The 17,325-nt window shown below is 40.6% G+C and overlaps 1 protein-coding gene across 25 annotated transcripts in view; it reads right to left on the bottom strand.

Moving 5' to 3' along the window:
- KALRN (kalirin RhoGEF kinase) overlaps positions 1-17,325 on the bottom strand; it is a 434,749-nt gene that overhangs the window by 205,224 nt on the left and 212,200 nt on the right. For all 25 annotated transcript variants that reach the window (XR_014947909.1, XR_014947910.1, XM_085552327.1 and 22 more), the window contains 2 exons: positions 13,381-13,512; positions 9,365-9,595 (listed from right to left, as the gene is read on the bottom strand). Coding sequence is in view for 23 of the 25 variants with exons in the window: in XM_085552327.1 (XP_085408453.1) it covers positions 9,365-9,595; positions 13,381-13,512 (363 nt within the window). In the remaining 2 variants the exon portion in view is untranslated. The remainder of the gene's footprint in view (positions 1-9,364; positions 9,596-13,380; positions 13,513-17,325) is intronic.

Raw genomic sequence — 17,325 nt, 5'->3', positions numbered from 1 at the left:
CAAGTAAAGAACTATCAGACCAAAGGGGGGAGAAATATAAAAGACCCGCGGACAGGCCTGAAATGTGTTTGTTTTACATGATTCCACACTTGAAGGACAATCTTCTTAAAAGGGAATCATAGCGTAACATAAAAGAATGCTTACAGTTGTAATAGTATGCAGGAGTTTGAGTCAACAGCTCTGTCTAAAAGTGCCTGGGGGTCACCCCAGCCTAGGCAATGGCTTCCAGAACTGCAATCCAAAGATCACAACTTTAAAAAACAAACAAGAGGTTTTGTTTTAAGAGTTCTCTGTGAGGAATATGAAACAAAAGAAGTTGCTTAAAAGCCTCCTGTGAGCTAAAACACTGTGTTCTGTCTTTAAATGGTACATAACCTGTCTTCCAAGGACGGAAGTACCAGAATCTTTCAGTCACATCAATTAGGTAGGGAAGCTAATGAAGCAAGGCACAGCAATGTAGTGAAGGGTGGTTCAGTCCGGATAAGAGGAAGATCAGGAGAAACTTTATCATTCTTTACAGAGCCCTGAATGGAGGTTGTGGTGAGGTAGAGGTCTTCCAGGTAACAGCAATAGGATGAAAGGTGATGGCCTTAAGTTGTGCCAGGGAAGCTCAGGATGGATTATTAGGAAATATCTCTTCTCACAAAGAGTGGTGATGCACTGGCACAGGCTGCCCAAGGAGGTGGTGGAGTCACTGTCCCTGGCGGTGTTCAAGGGCAGATGTGGCACTGAGGGAGATAGTGTAGAGTAGTCACAGGCATAGGCTAATGGCTGGATAAATGAACTTAAGCAGTTTTTCCAACCTATGATCACTGATTCTATGAAACAGAGAGGCTAACAGGGCAAAGACCTCTGAGCACAGGTGTATGGTGCAGAGCAAGGGGAAGTGGTTTGTGCCATGGGTAAGGTAGAGCTACTGGAAGGAGCAGAATTTAGGTAGTAGGAATGACTAAGCTGGAGAGGAGCAGCCAGCAGAAAAAGGTCCTGGTGCAAGATCTGCTCAGCCTACATCAGGCCTTGCTACCCAGTAATTCTTTATAATCTCTAATCGCGAGCACAGTTCATTGCCAGAGGCAGAAAGTAACTAGCTGGATGAACAGCTGCTCCATGCAGGAAAACACAGTTAAGGTTATGCTTTAGGAACCACCTATCATTACTCTCTTTCTTGTCTGGCTGAATTTATTTAATTTTTTTTAACTCACAAATGAAAATACCTTTTGTTGGCCATCAGTCAAAAGCAACATGAAAGAAGACTGATCACTTTGAGTGACAGACTGGATCATGAAAGAGATGGGAGACTATTTGAGGAGGGAAGATCACAGGAAACAAATGGAGTAGAAAAGAATGCCTAGCCCAAAATAGCATATTTATTTCTTAGCATAACAGACCCTTATTTCATTTTTGCTTCATTTTTACATAGTCCAAATAAATCCTGTAAGTGAGCCTCATAAGGGGTAAACCTGGAGTAGCAATGACTTTGAAGATTTAGAAAAGGGATTTGTGAATCAGACATCCTGACACGAGGAGCTCTAGCCATGAAGCTTTCAGTGACCTTTGGCAAGTCGCTTAACGTCAACCTTTAAGAAGACCCATAATCCTGAGATGAAAGAAACCACAATAAGCAAGAAGCACTACTGTTATTGTTACTTCTTAAAGATGCAGGGGAAAAAGCCTCTTGCATTCCAGCTTACATTTATTCAGAGACCTTATTTTTCTCTCTGTCCTTAGTGACAATATCCAGAGACCTTATTTTTCTCAATGTCCTCAGTGACAATTTCTCATTCTAAAAAAACAAAACAAACAAACAAAAAAACCCCAAACATATTTCTGGAGAAAATTCTCTTTCCCTTTTTTCACCACTGCAGCCCTACTATTTTTGTGGCCCTAATCAGGAACAGACAAGTCTGATTTTTTCTCCTCTTTTGTTATGAGAATGAAAGCCAACAATGCCTTTCAAAAACAATAAACATTGTATTTTCAGGGATGCTGACATGCAAACAATCCTCAGATAGAAATAAACAAAGAAGGATACGCTATATAAGGAAGACAATTCTGCTTAAGAGTAAAACCAGCACATTTTAGCACTAGGACTGGCTTCCCAAGTTTGCTGCGGAAAGGCTCCTGGATCAGAAAGGCACTGAGATGCCTAGAATGTTGTGCTCAGAACCATACAGGATCGGACTCCTACATCCGAATCCATCTCACCCAACACCAGGCAGTACATCTGAGCAGCCTACCTTCTCATTATTTTCCCTAACAGTGACATTAAGAGAGAGAATTTTCCAACATACAATTCAGTTCCTAGACAGACTGAGTCATTCTTTGAAGATGCCAGTGTCTCTCCACTACTATAAAAGGAGACTGTGCATTAGGCTCCTGACTTTTATAATTCAGTTTCAGTCTTGAAGACAGGAAGGATAAATCCAGAAAACAGATACTTCCCTCTACCTCCAAAGAGTCAACTGTATCATTCTGTCACCTTTTCCTCTTCTGCATACAACAAATGACAACCTCTTCATTCCCTGCAAGACAGATCCAAAGACTGCAGGAATCAGTAGGATTTCCAAGAGCTTTCAGAAGTCCTTCCCAGAGGTTCCTAAACTCTCAATAAGAATCCAAACATTTCCAGTTGAGAAAGAAGCAAAACAGACCCAACTATAACAATCAGGTCTTGAAGGAGAGACAGTACCCCAAACAAGAACACCACCTTTTGGAGCACAAAGGTGGTGGATTTTTTTTTTTTCCCCTCCAGTTCCTCTTCTCTCTTCAGTAGGTTCAGAGATCAAGCTGGCTGGTTCAGATTTCTTCAGATCCCATTTCCCAAGACAGCTGTGGAGCTCATCAAAGCGTTCCTGCACTGCTCTTACATCAATGCTAAGTAAACTTCAGTCAGTAACTGAAGCTGGCCCCTGAAGTTTGATATCCCTAGCACTGCTGCTCAGCGTGGAAATTAAAAAGTGATCATTATTATTTTTTAATCAGTGCCTCTTTAAAAGCACAAAGAACAATTGTCTGCTCAGCTTAATAACTATAGAAGAGGGAAGATAAAAGGTTGATTCCAGATAATTTCAAGATACACTTTAAATCAAATTATGCAGAGGATATAGTACTGTTAATCAACAAGCCTTAAGGAATTTCCTGAATAAATATCATTAAATGAAAATATAATAATTTAAACCTATATTTCTTTGTGAAGACTTTTGGCACAAGAAGTACAAGATAATAATGATCTGTATTTAAAGAGGATTGTCAGAAGCTCAGAACAGAGCTCGCGCTCTCTCTGATTTTAGTTTGAAGTATTTAAAGTGATTAACTTCTTAGGCTGGTAGCCTGAGACATCTCTGAGGTGTTCATACAGCAGACACTGATCAGTGGTTAAAGGGGGGTAAGTCTGACTACCAAGGCAGAAACAGGAACCCTCGTGTTATTTAAATGGCTATGTCATTATTAATTCATTGTGTACTATCTGCAGGATACAATCAGCACAAACATAACACCATTTTACTTGCAAATCACTGTCAGTGTTGGTTGTCTATGAGTCCTCTTCAGAAGATGAGTGGGGCCACAAATTCCATCACTGCTTAGACTTGAGCTCCCAGTGACTGAAAAGGTGCCAATTCCTCTGGCAGGAATAAAAGAAGAAAATGAAAATTGCTCTAAAGAAACAGTTGCCAAGATGTTTTATTGCAAAGAGGGGATGGAAACAAACAAACACCCTTTCACTTCAGTCTTACTGTCCTTTACTGCATCAATAATAAACCAGGCTAGCACTGAGTAAGATGCTGTCAGGCACAAAATGCAGGTTTGCAAGTTTACTAAGTTAGCCACATAGGCAGAAGCTTTACTGCCAACTATCAGAACTCTATAGTGAAATCTTCATATCAGACAATTATCCAGGCATGAACACTCCAGTCTCAACCGTTGCTGGGACAGCAGTGTTATTCAGTTTAAAAACAGACGTATTTGTCCCCTCAGTCATGGATAAATGATTGTTTTCTCCCCTGTTACTTCCCCATTGAGATAAGGTTGCCAAATAGTTTTACCTCTATTGACTCCTGAGTACCTTTCCCATTAATATTTTAATACAACACAATTAGAGTTAAAACCTCCACTATCGAGTACCTTTTCAGCCGTACAGGTGGTAATAGTAAGGGTCCACATACCTTCCACGCTTTGAGAAAGTACACCAGTAATACTTTGACAATTTAAACACAGGAGTGACAAATATTAAGTACATTTCATTACCTGACAAATTTACCAAAGGAGCTGTGAAATTTATCTGGAATGCTTTGAATTTTAATGTTTTAATTACTTATTTGTCAGTGGTAGCCATTTGTGGGCTAAATCCACTCAGATGGCACACAGATCATGTGTATTTCTGCAGAGTCTGAAATCACATGGTTGAAAATATAATTTTGATTTGATTATAACGTTCTTTCTTCTTTGTCACTTTATGCAAATAAATCTCTTGTTTTACAAGACACAGTGAAGGCACTTATTGTAAATAAAACATGAAATGAGATAGTTGGATTTCTTGTGCCTCTGAAAGAAACTATGACTAGATGGAAACTACAGAATTTTGGAGAACTCTCCATTCCCTTTTGAAGTAATCAAAACAACCAAGTGTATTCATGCATGTGTGGGAGATGTACAGAGCTAATCCTCTACAATCTTGTGTGAAAGCAAAATGAATCATGATCTGCCTCAAATACCCTCACATTCCTCTGCAAATGGACTACACAGATCACATGAATTGTTCACCATTCTGATAGTCTATGGAGACAGACAGATGTTGGCAGGACATTTTTCTCCATACAATTGATGTCAGGATCAGAGCAAGATCTGGTTTCTCAGCCAGTAAAAGCCAGGCATGTTACAAGTTAAAGCGCTTGGTTATGAAGAGAGACAGCCTTTCCTCTGCAATACCTTGCAGTCTCCCCACAGCAATGGCAGCTGGTAAATGTAACGATATCAGTGTGGCCACATGGCCTTTTTATCCATCACCAGAGGCAGAGAACCACACAAGAAAACAACAACAACAAAAAAAACCAACTGTGTTCATTAATGTCTCTGGGCATGAAGCCAACAGGACAATCCACTAATTTAGAGAAAACCAGGTGAACTTGACACTGGTCTAACAAAACCTTTTTTAGTAGAAAAAAGGATTTGAGCAATCACTACAGCTGTGATGGCAAAAGTCCTAGCTTTCTCATTAAGTAGTTACCCACTTGCTAGTAGGGGTTTATAAGTGACTGACATCTTGTGGTTTGCCACTGGCATTCAGTGGGCACAGGCAGGTTCTTCCATTTTCTCAGCCCAGACACCTCAAGGCATTATAAAAAGTAAAAAAACATCACCAGCACAGACAGGGCCTCCACATCCACCTATTTTTCAGCTTCTCCTTTACAGGCAGAAATCACAACCAAAGCAAAGCAAGAAGGAGGCTGCATCAGCAGTGACCCTGGTGTGAATCTGTGGAGAAAAAGGCTGGTAGTGTCAGGCTGAGTGTTGGTGTGCATGCACAGATGGATGCAAAGATTGAGAACATACTTGAGAAGGAATGAAACCTGCTGGATGAGAGCTGAAGTTTGACTGTTCTGCTACCAATGTGCTTTAAAATTCCAAGTTCAAGGCATGCACAGACCATTTCAATAATGCATCTGATGGGTCTCCATTTTCCTTCTACTTTAATAGGTATGCTTCAGGCTTTACAGCATCATTTTGGTGAGTTTATGAAGTGACAGAATTCAGACAAAATTCTTGTCCATGTTAAACCAAGGGGATTAGAGAAGGCAATAGGGTGAAGAACAATGTTATAAACTTACTTCAGCTATTTCTAAGGCTTCTTGATAACATCTGCTATTCATGAAGGCAAAGGGAATAAAGGAGAGATGAAGATGGGGGAAAAGAAACAGGATGTAACAGGGCAAGGGAGGCAAAATTGGAGATGGGATGAGAATAATTTCAATTTTCAACAGGAACTGAAATGGCATAAATATGCTGGTAAGTAGTCTGCAATTAGAACACCAGAGAGTGACAAAAAGGAAGAGCTGCCATAAATGGGCCAAAAAGAAATATGTAACAATTACAGAATAGCAGTATGAATGTCAAAGGGAAATCTTCCCTCCCTTGCAGGGCACAATCTCAGCACCTCCTCCCACTGCTGTGCTCAAGAGATCAAAGAGCAAAGCTCATCCCTATCTGAAATGATAGGGAACTTCTAAAAAGCAACTGAAGCAATCAAGTGTTTTACACACTTGGCAGTCTCACATTTTTTAATAACATCCCAAATACTTTTGGTGTTAAAAGAGTTGCTAGTTAGATAACACCTGCATAGAGCCTCCGAGCTGCTCACAAATCACCTCCTCTCCCTGTTGTGTGTATGGTGCTCTGTTTCCCATGAATGCTGAAATAAAGTTTCACCCCATTCATTTACTTTTCTTCTTTAAAATGCTACATATTTGTAACTCATTGTTCTTGCATACAATTACTTGCCTTCATTCACTTGTGTAAATCAATCTCATTATATTAAAATATAGATTTAATAGCAAATCTTCAAAAACATCTGGAAGTGTGTGGTAGCAATTAATGATATTTTTTGGCAATCCACTATGTTTATTTAAACTTTTTTTTCTCTATAGCACAACTTCTATTTGGGTTATTGAGTGGATGTAAGGATGCTGGACTTTCTATCTCACAATACAAACAACTTTTCTTTCCTTTAAAGTCAAAGTTTTCAGTACTTTGTCCAGTTCAAACTTAAACCAAACTAGATTATTTCCTTGCCAGTAGGAAACTATCCCAGATCACTGCCATGACCTGCCAGCAATGCATACAGTGCATACTCGGTCTTGCAAACGGCACAGAAGACACTGAGGATGAAGCAGTGGAGACACTAGCCCTGGATGTGTTCAAGAAACATGGAGATGTGGCACCAAAGGACATGGGTTGGTGTTGGACTAGATGATCTTAGTGCTTCTTTCCAAACTAAGTGAATTAATCCCATTTAACACAGCTTAAACATGAGATTCAGCCCAAAAGAAACATACTTGACCTACATAATGCTTTACATCCAGCTAGCCAGTCTCGCAAGATCTCCCTATGAAAATCTAGTAAAGTTGCAGTATGATAGGACACTTTAATTTTGAGCTGGGTAGACAGGGAAGAGGATAGTCTTCCTTTAAGAAACTACACTGTATAACTACTGGTCTAGAAGACAGCAAACTAACAAACACAGGACTCTCCTGTCAGGATTTGTTCTCCCACATCCTTTTTCTGTGATATGTGAATGCAGAAGAAGCTACACACCTTTAGGTTACTAAATTCTGACAAGGCAGCAAATTACTGTGGGTAAGTGTTACTTATGGCTAGTGACCACTTGCTGATTGACAGCTACATCTGCAAACCAGTGGGTATTTCACAAAGCAAGCATAATAGAAATTGCACATAGGAGGTGATTACTAAAACAAACAAAAAGGCCAACATACTCAGATCTTCCTCCTCATGGAATCTCCACTTCATATTTCTATTCAGCTAATAATTTCATTTATGAGTTACAAAGCATTTATCTTTAATAGTACAGCTGTTTGGTGAATAGAATGATTCATCTCTTCCTCTCTACTTTCTAAGCAGGGAGAAGAGATGTAAGTGTGTGTCGGGACAGAAACACATCTGTCATCAAGTTGTTGCTTCCCTGATAGTTACACATTAGGAGAAAAACTTGGAAAGACTGCTGCCAACAAAACTCATACAGAGAGCGATGCTCTCTAAAGTGACTGTACTTCACTGACACTTACTACTTGCTTCTCTCCCTTCAAAAAAGAGTAGCATTACACATAGAATACATTATTCCTTTTGAAACCAGCAACAAAGACACACTGCCCTGCATAAGTGTGAATTTAAATCCCATGTGGGTTTCTTGAGTGAACTGCATAAGCATTTCTAGTCATTTCAGAAAATGTAAGAGAGAAAGTTTGGATGGAATGATTGAACAAAAGTATAAGTCACTCTAGGAGATGAAGAACACCTAAGCTAATAAAGGATTCCTATCAACGTTGTATATTACAATTGGAAAAAAGCCTAAAGATACCAGGATTTACAACACTTTGTTCTTAGAGATTTTAATCCCAAAATTGTACTAAAAAAGTACCTGAAAACACATATAGTTTGTAGAGAGCATTCTAGTTGATGTGCTCTACTTAATATGTGGCTTATGAATTTCATTACCATGAAGCATTTGCTGATACATAATGAAAGGGAAATAGCTTAAATTAAACATCTGTTACATAAAATCTCAGTCTAAGTTACATTTACAGCATGAATATTTGTGCGGTCTTATAGGGAAAGACTGAGCAGGTACAATTTCCCCAAGCTTCAAGTCTACCAAATCAATTGTCACATGTATTTGCAAGAGATATCTGCAGCCACAGATCTACCTGTGCTGGTGCACTTCATCCATGGCCACAAACATACACACAAGTTGCCTGTCTCTCCCCTCCTTGCTGGTTCTTGTCTACTCTGCATGTGACAGCTCTGTTGCTGTCTCTCCCTTGTGTTTCACTGGGAGGAAGGCAAAGACATAAGGAACCCCAGGGATGTTAGAATGCTCCATAAACACAATTAGATCGTTCAGCCTCTTCATTTAAAGCAAGTACCATATTGCTACCAACATCTGTTTCAGGCTGTACAGGGGCCCATAAACAAACCACACCCTTCTGAACCAGCAGAGTCCTGTAGCATCTGTTGGCTGTGTTTGCATATTTAGCAGCTACAACAATGGCATCTCATACATACCATCAGTTACGCTGCTGTGTGTATTCAGATGGATTCCTTTGGAGACAAATGTTATTTGCCTGCAGCCCTAGTTCTTAGAGGTGAGCCTGTATGGTACAATCTATTTCTGTGCTATGGGTTCTGTACATTCAGGGGGTGCAGTTCATTTGGGCCCACCAGGTGATAACACAGGTACCTGCCCTGCATAAATAATAATGCAAAGATCATCCAATCACCACTGTTAGATCTGTATCAGCATTCCTTCCACACAGGAAGGATGAAATACCACAGTTCAATTGCTTTTTACACTTGAAATCCTTCTTTTTCTATTAAATACTTTTCTAAGGAACAGTAAAGCACCTGCAGACAACTGCTCACTTGTTAAAAATTAACCACTGAAAATGGTGTCACATTCCTGTAAGGAACAGACTGACAGCTCCCAATGTGAAACTGAGAGGTGCATCAGTATTTAGCACAGGTAGAGCATCACATATAATCTGGCTAGTGGCAATACCTTCCAGATAAGTCACCAAACTACCTCTACAACTGCAAAGAAAGCATCATTCTTTATCTCCTTTAGTAACAGCATTACCTGCTGAACATCCTGCTGGAAAACACAGAGCTGCAGCCTTTGGTGCAGCCGGACCTTTCGGTGCTGCCAGATGCTCTCCAGGCGCCGCTGGTGATGCAGGACCTCATGTACCACGTCCAATACCTGATGCACAGCCTTGGAGTAGTTTGCAGTAGCAGTGAGGGATTCTGAATTCCCAGGGCTCAAGGGACGCTGCAGGACATCCAGCAATGCTTTTCCATCCTGGCTCACCTAAGTGAAGAAACAAGTCTCTTTCACTGAGCTGATACATCACCATTCAAGAACTAAGAAAGAACAACCTAGCTGCCTCTGCGTCTCTTCCTTATTTTAGGCAAAAAAAGAAGAAAGCCATCATTACATCTCTATTTGACTTGTACTTGCACATGTAGCACTGCCTTTGCTTCCTCATGGGCCTGCTGTGCCACTCAGCAGCACAGGTACCACTCTGCTGGGACTGCGCAGACGCAGCAATCCCAAGATGTTACATTCTGACACAAAAGCACTGAGAACTCCTGACATGCGCCAGCTGATGACAGGTGGCATTTGCAATAGGGGCCTATTTATGTGAGGAGGTGGCATTTTAAGAAAACCACAGATGGGAGAGAGTCATTCATATTCAGTATGATAAAGGAGAGTCCTTCCATCTTAGGATTACTAAGTAGAAATATACCTTCTGAGGTATGACATTCCAATTCTGTATCTCATTCAGTGGCAGTGAAAAATAAGTGAGGATACGATGGTGACTCTTCTGTCCCCCAGAAGCACTAAGAGGCATCTATAGCCTCCAGTTTCAATGGGCTACACAGCCTATAGGCAAATGGAAAGTCCTCTGCACATGCACAAACTTTTTCTGTGCATATTGAAAAACATTTGCAGATGCAAATGCATTTGTGCACTAAAAAAAAAAAAGGCAGAATGCGAAACTTTTTTTTAAAGCCAGACCATATTTAAGCAACAAAAGAAAATTCAACCAAACAAAAACCCTACCCTAACAAAAACACCCTTAACTAGTGTATGCTTACATAGGTTCTCTAAAAAACATCACCTTGAAATGTTGCTGTGGATTGCAAACTTGAAATATTTTGTTCAACAGAACCATTTCCTAAAGACACAACTGGAATCCCTGTCTTTCGTCAGCCCACTCTCCTCCTTTCCCTCAGAAACAAAATGCAGAGAAGTGAGGTTTCCTGGAAACATGCTTTTATTTCTATGCAACCACAGCCACCAACCTTGCTAGAGAATGGTTTGAAGAATGCTTTCCATCCAGCTTGAATATCGATCATTAGCAAAGTTCAAACATGTCTCAAGGATTTTTAAGTCTCATTTATCACCATCTTATGAGTGACTCATTCAAATGCAGCAAATGCCCAAGAATCCCAAACCTGAGTCTTTTGGCAAGCCATGCCGCACCCCAGGCAGTTAGAGCAGTAGTTGTGTGGTGCAATTGCAGAGAATGAAGAGAACCTGTGAGAATTATACTGGCAGAACTGGGAATCATTTCTCATCACATTAGGTGACTATTTGGTGGGCTTAGGCAGATCCTTGGAAACTTTATTTCTTTTTAAATATTCAGGGTAATTTGCAATTAGATCGGGAAATAAATGGAGTGCCTGCAGGGAGAGGTTTTCCATTCTCAGATTTGGTTGCTGCCAAAAAGCAGCTGGAGCAAACTGCACAGGCTGAAGCCTGCTGGGGTCACAGAGGGAGCAGTCACAGCCATAGCAGTGCACAGTGGGAATATGGGGGGGATTTTAGCAGTGAACACTGAGGCACAGGTGTTTCCTTGGCAACCTGGTGGAGGTGGCAATGGCTGCTAGGCAGGAAGCAGCAGCATCTAGGCAGGGAAGGAGGCACAGCAGGCTGCATCCTATTCTATCTGCGAGAAGATAATTAGCAACAACCCAGTCACTGTGAATAGGAAACCAAGGCCATCCACACAGGTGTGAGCAGCTTATTGGACCAGAAACTCACTCTTTCCACTAATTTCATTGCGTGAATTTACTACAGTCCTGACCCCACCATTTGGATTTCAGTTGGTCTGAGTCTATCCCATCAAGTATTTGTTCCTGTTGTCTGAAGAGTTTCAGAGATTATCAGTTAACATTCTTCCCCGACAGGCAACCTTGCAGTCATCGTCTGCATAGTCAGAGATAAATGCCACATATCAAATGCCCAAGTTGTTCTGTTAATAATTATTAACATATAGGAGAGGCAACTGGAAACATTCTCCTGCTCTGTAGTTTACAAGCTTGTCCTGTCACACTAAAGGTAATCTACAGTAAACATATATATGAAGCAGCATGGTGATAGACAACCAGTGGTGCTCAATATTTCCAAAGTCTTCATACATATTCCATGACTTCGTATCTTCTATGTTTTACAGAAAGAAAGGGAACAGCTTCACAAATAGAGGAACTCTCTCTGGTCTTCTGGCCATTTCTACTCCCCTTTGTATTGAAGAAAACAACAACAACAACAACAAAAAAAAAACAAAAGAAAACCAACAAAAAGAAAACCCCACAATATCTTTTTTCATGTGAAAACTCTGGATTTTTCAAGGACTGTGCAAGGACAAGCATAAAGAACCCAGTTTAGTTGCACTTACATCTCACTTACAACACATTTTTAAGAGATGTAGCAAAAGCCTTAAACTTAATGGTCCTGTACCAGACATGATTTGTAGTCCCGTGGTCTCTGTGTGACAGCATTGTGTCTGTAAAAGGAAATTTGACCATTTTTTCCCCCCACTTATTTTGAATAGTACAGCAGTGCTGCTGTCCAGCCACAAGAGATACCAGTGGAGCTAAATAAACACAGCCTGACTTGAGATATCTATGGAACCACCTCCTGTGTCAGAGGAAGATCCCAAATGCATATTTCTGATGCACGCCTCTTCCCTTAAGCACAGTTCTACCCAAAGTAAAAGCAAGAGCATCACTTCATTTACAGAAGAAGGCCTGTTCTGCCAACAGCCCCACTTGGTGTTAGCAGCAACTAGAAGGAACTGCTTGGCTGTGGGTTGCGTATCAAGCCCATGATCTCTGCCTTCAGTATTTCTGAGCTTCAATCATAGTCAGTGAAGGAAGGAGCCAAATAATTATGGCTACAACCATGATAAAAAGGAAAATCATTTTCCTAAGATTCTTTGGGCATCTTTTTACATTCCTGCAGAATACCTAAAATGCTTCCTTACATCCTATGACAGGACAGAAAAGGCCTGTATATCCAAATTTAAGTATTTATTACAATGGATACCCATTCTATTACAAATATCTTACTGTTACAGAAATAGAAACAGGTTTTCAATGACTGCAGAAAAAGAAAGCGAAAGCTACAATTTTCATCCCACCACAAAGAGATCCTGTGAAAGAAGCATTAATTTCTATAGGAAAGAGACATTGTCTAGGTTTGAGAAATGAGCATGTGGATAGGAGGCAGGGCTCCAAAGTCTAATCCAAGCTTTTCAGCTCTCTACATAACCGTGGGTAAAGGAACTAACAGTTCGGAAATAACAGACTGTAACCTTCCTGGCAGTTCTACAGAATGCCTAAAAACGTGCTTATTAGTGAAATAATATAGGAATGTTTTTAACAGCTGTGTCTGACGATTTATAGCTTGCTGAGGAAGCATCAGCAAAAGCAATATGCATATTAAAGAAGGCTTTTGTAATTTTCTTAACATTATTGTTTTTTAGATGTATTTTAAAGTGCAATCAGAGGGCCTTAGTTTCTGATTACACATGAGCACAAAATTCACAGTTCCAACCAGAGGCCAATAGAAATGTTCTGTTTGCTCACACAACCTCCTGCTCCTGAGAAGCCCTGGTGGGCCAACGCAAGAAGACTACTGGGAGTCCCCAGTTTGGGAACAGGTATTTCTGACTTATTGGGAAGAGCTGCAATAATGAAAAGCAAACCTACTTCATTTTTTTTCTCTCCCAGAAAAGCTGACTTCCCAAACGTAGTCAAGTATCTGTTTGCATTTGACACTCACATTCTCCTCTGGGAAGCACATACCTCTGTGTAAGCCTGTGTTACTTGTTCATACAGAGACTGATGATGATGGATGGCCAGCTCCAGGTCTTGCATTTCTGAGGGGAGGCCTCCTTCACTGCACATTTTACACCAGGCATCCACACCTGAAAGGAACTGAAACAATTGTAGAAACAATGAGCAACAGTGATACAGAACACCATAACAGCTTCAGAAAACAGTGTAGAATGGCACTTAGAAACATTAAAGTGCCACTAACAATTGCAGCCTGAACTGAGAACATAACAGTTATAAACAGGTCCTTTTGAAGACACCAGAAAGACATATTCCTGTTACCTCCTGAAGAGTACCTCTATTTAAAGGAGTGTTTTCTGTTTCTTCTTAATTAAAAACAAATGCTTTTTTAACCAGCTTCAGACAGCACCCATTCTAAGAGTCTTTGTATTGCAGGGAGCCTGCAATGTTTGGAAAAAAACACCAGTGTGAAGCACAGGAAGATCCAGCTGTATTTGCCATCATCTCAGTTGTCAAACATCCCTTGGTCGCTCACCTGTACTTAACTCTAATTTGGGCAATAGAAAACTTCCATTAAAATCAATACTGACATTCATTATAGTGAAAAGCAGACGGTCTGTATTCAAGCAGCTTCCAGCTCAGGGCCAGCTCAGTGGGATTGCTAATAGGATACCAAGGCTTTAACCTCAGGGTCACACACTTGGTGCCAGCCCAGGTCAGCACTGATCAGATACTATTACCATCTGATAGCTGTTAAGCAGCCAGTTCAAAATGAGCTCCTGGTCTCAGTCCAGTTCCTGGTGGGCAAAGATCCACAAAAAGGGAGAAAAAAGGCACTGTCATTGCAATTGATATGGTTTAGCACCTTAGTTGGAAGCCGTAACAGAAAGCCAGAAACTAAACGGGCTTGCGGAGAAGAGGGATGGAAAACAATTTTCCACTCTCAAAGGCCTCCAGAGCAGTACTGATGCTCTTTAGCAGAACAAATTAGGGAAGGTCTCCTAGGTGTTGCCTATTCTGTAAAAGAAAGGTGGAACTTAGTCTCTAAGGTTCCTGTCTTCTTCCTTTAAGCAGGGCCTACTCCAATGACAGTGGCTACCATGCTCATGTTTAGTCTGTACTAACTGTCCAATGTCACCTCATTATTCATTAAAATTTTCTCTTCCTCCCTCTTTTTGTCAAACCAGCATGCCATAGTGCTCATCTGTAGCTTCTTAGTAAAGCACTCCTCACAGAGTGAGGGGCTGTGAGAGTCAAAGTAAAGAATCTCAGTTCCACTCAGGCATCAGCATCCTTTTTTATTAGCACTGTAATGCTACTCACTGTGCTGTTGGATAATCAAGGCTGTAAAGTGTTTGCACTGTAAATACAGAGATTCAACAACAAAGATAACACCCTAAACATTCACATCTACAAGGTAAAATCTACCAGTAAGAACTATGCTTTCTAGGAGACTGCAAGCAAGGGCACCAGGTCCTCTGTCAGATCTCTTCAGACAAAACTCTGAAACAACTCTCCATAAAGCTGAATTTGCCTTATTTTTTTGCTGAGCTAGTGGAATTCTCATCATTTTCTAGTCAGTTTTAAGGGTATGGAGCCAAGGCCAGTCCCTTCTGGGGCTGTTACACGAACCTCACAGTTGACACAGAGAAAAAGACATTGACACCTTACAGAGAAAAAGACCTCAACACCTTACAGATCAGTGTTCCTGCTGCCAGAATCACTTACAAACAAACTCTTACTGCCTTGTTCCTCCTATGCTGCCATATCCCCAGAGCATGCTTTGCACAGTAGGTGGGAAACATCTCAAGAAGATTCTATGCACCTAACCACATCATTACCTGTCTGTCTCACATTTACCTTTCTTCTGTATGCCTATTGAACACAGGCAATGTCACATCAATAATTACATCAGCAGTTCCCTCCTACCACTATCAGGAGCAGCTGATGTCTTCCCTTTTATGAAGCAGTAAGAAACACAGCCTGTTGGTGCGTGGAGTTCATGGAGGGAGAGTAAGTTATGTTTCAAGGATCTCTGACAAGTATTACTTCATACCACCAAACTATCAAGCTGGATATTTTGTTTATACCAAAAAAAAAAAAAAAGCAGTTATGCCAACATTTATTATTTGTAACTTACTGTGTTGGAATCAAGCAACTTTATCCTATGTAACTGTTCATGATAGAAATATATTCATGTGACAAAATCATTGCTTGAGTTTAAAAAAAGATGCATTTAAAGCTACTGCTCTGAAACTGGAACACAAGCAAGGACCAATATAATTGAAATTAACTGCTTAAATTTCCAGTTAGCCCACAGACTGAAATAGTTCCTATTGGGAGCATAAGAGCTGAAATGACAGGCTCCAATAATTGTACATGCGTATCAGGATCTGAAGAAAGATTAAGAAAATTCTCTCCTGAGATACCTTTGTGCCTCTGATTTAACCAGAAAGTAACTTTAAGGTAACAGCTCACACTTACTACATGCTCATAACCAACCCATTAACATCACAATTAGGACCAGTACTAGTGGATTCTTAGGCCACTTCTCACTAGTACTCCTTCATAATTCCTATACTGGATTATAAAGAAACTCTAAAATACAGCTGACATTTTGTAGCCCATGTTAGTTTGTTTTTTTAAATAGCCCTTGCTTACTGCTTAGGCCTATGCATATAAACTGCAGGTTTCACAGGTCTCAGAGAAATTAAAATCAGACTCTAGCCTGCCTTTGCCATCCTGGGGTAGATGCAGGAGAGCTGTGGGGCTGATGGAAAGAGAGCAGTGAAACTCCTTTTAGGCCTTAGTGGCCTAATATAACTATTGAAATTCACATATCATTATGTTTTGGGTTAGGTTTTTTTTTCCTTCCCCCCCTCTCTTATTCACTTCCTTTGCTCAAACAGCAGTGCTCAGAGGGATCGAGGCAGAGATGAGCACAGTAGCCTCCCTAAGCTAGGGAGGAAGATAATACAAATGTCTGCAGGTCAGTTTTCAGAGAACCACCACAAATATCTAGAGTACACACTCAGCACCTACTCCTGTAAATTGTAATCCTACTTGTGCACTTCTGAAAGTATACTCTGACCTAGAATTAATTGGTTTAGATCTCTCAGCTGATTGAAGACATTAATTTGTTTGTTCTGACAGGATCTGTAGAGTGAGTGCCTTATTAATAATTCAGCAAGCAATCAGAGATTACAGCCAAGAAAGGGAGGACACCTGGTATGTCTGCTTCCCCCACCTGGCAGTCAGTGGGCCAGAACCTCCTCTGTGCAACTCAGCACAGTGCTCTCAGAATCACACTGAGATGAGGCATATCATCCTACATTCCCTTGCAATGCTTCACGTATACCTAAATTCTATTCTAATCTAATTAGATTCTATTTTGCACTAGAACTTCATGCTAGCAGGAGAAGAAAAAATTTGTAGCAGGCAGTGTGGAGGGACATGGGGCACTTCACTGAGTACCCTGACTTGTACCTTCACCTGGACAATGCAAGTGTTTGGAACTTAATTTACCAGCTTTTGATCAAGCACACATGCTGAAGAAAATTGGCTGGAGGCTAAATTGGCAAGATTCATCATTTCTTTCCTGCCTTTTTTATTTTCCTGCCCCATTTTCTTGATAATAGGTAGGTATGTTTAAAAAACATTTGAAAATATTAAGAAAGACACATGCATGCATCAAGACATACAGAGAAGGAGGAAAAGAAAGAAACAAAGCAAAAAAACAGGCTTTGATACAGGAACTCATTCAGCCAAGTTCAATTCAACATGCCACATGTATCTGCTGTGAGAGCCGGGAAAGCAACGTGATTCTGAGGCATGTGAAGACAGATGTGAGGTTCAATTCCCAGCACAGTTGACTCAGCCTTTCATCCTTCCAAGACAGACAAATTGTGTTCTGTGCAGTGTGCTGTGTGGGGTCTTTAGGAAGAGACCTTGAAA

The sequence above is a fragment of the Coturnix japonica genome, chromosome 7 (genome assembly GCF_054131305.1).
Source record: "Coturnix japonica strain WE chromosome 7, WE-NBRP24, whole genome shotgun sequence".
Lineage (NCBI taxonomy): Eukaryota > Metazoa > Chordata > Aves > Galliformes > Phasianidae > Coturnix > Coturnix japonica.
The sequence above is the reverse complement of the archived record's forward strand: the minus strand, read 5'-3'. Positions and strand labels throughout refer to the sequence as shown.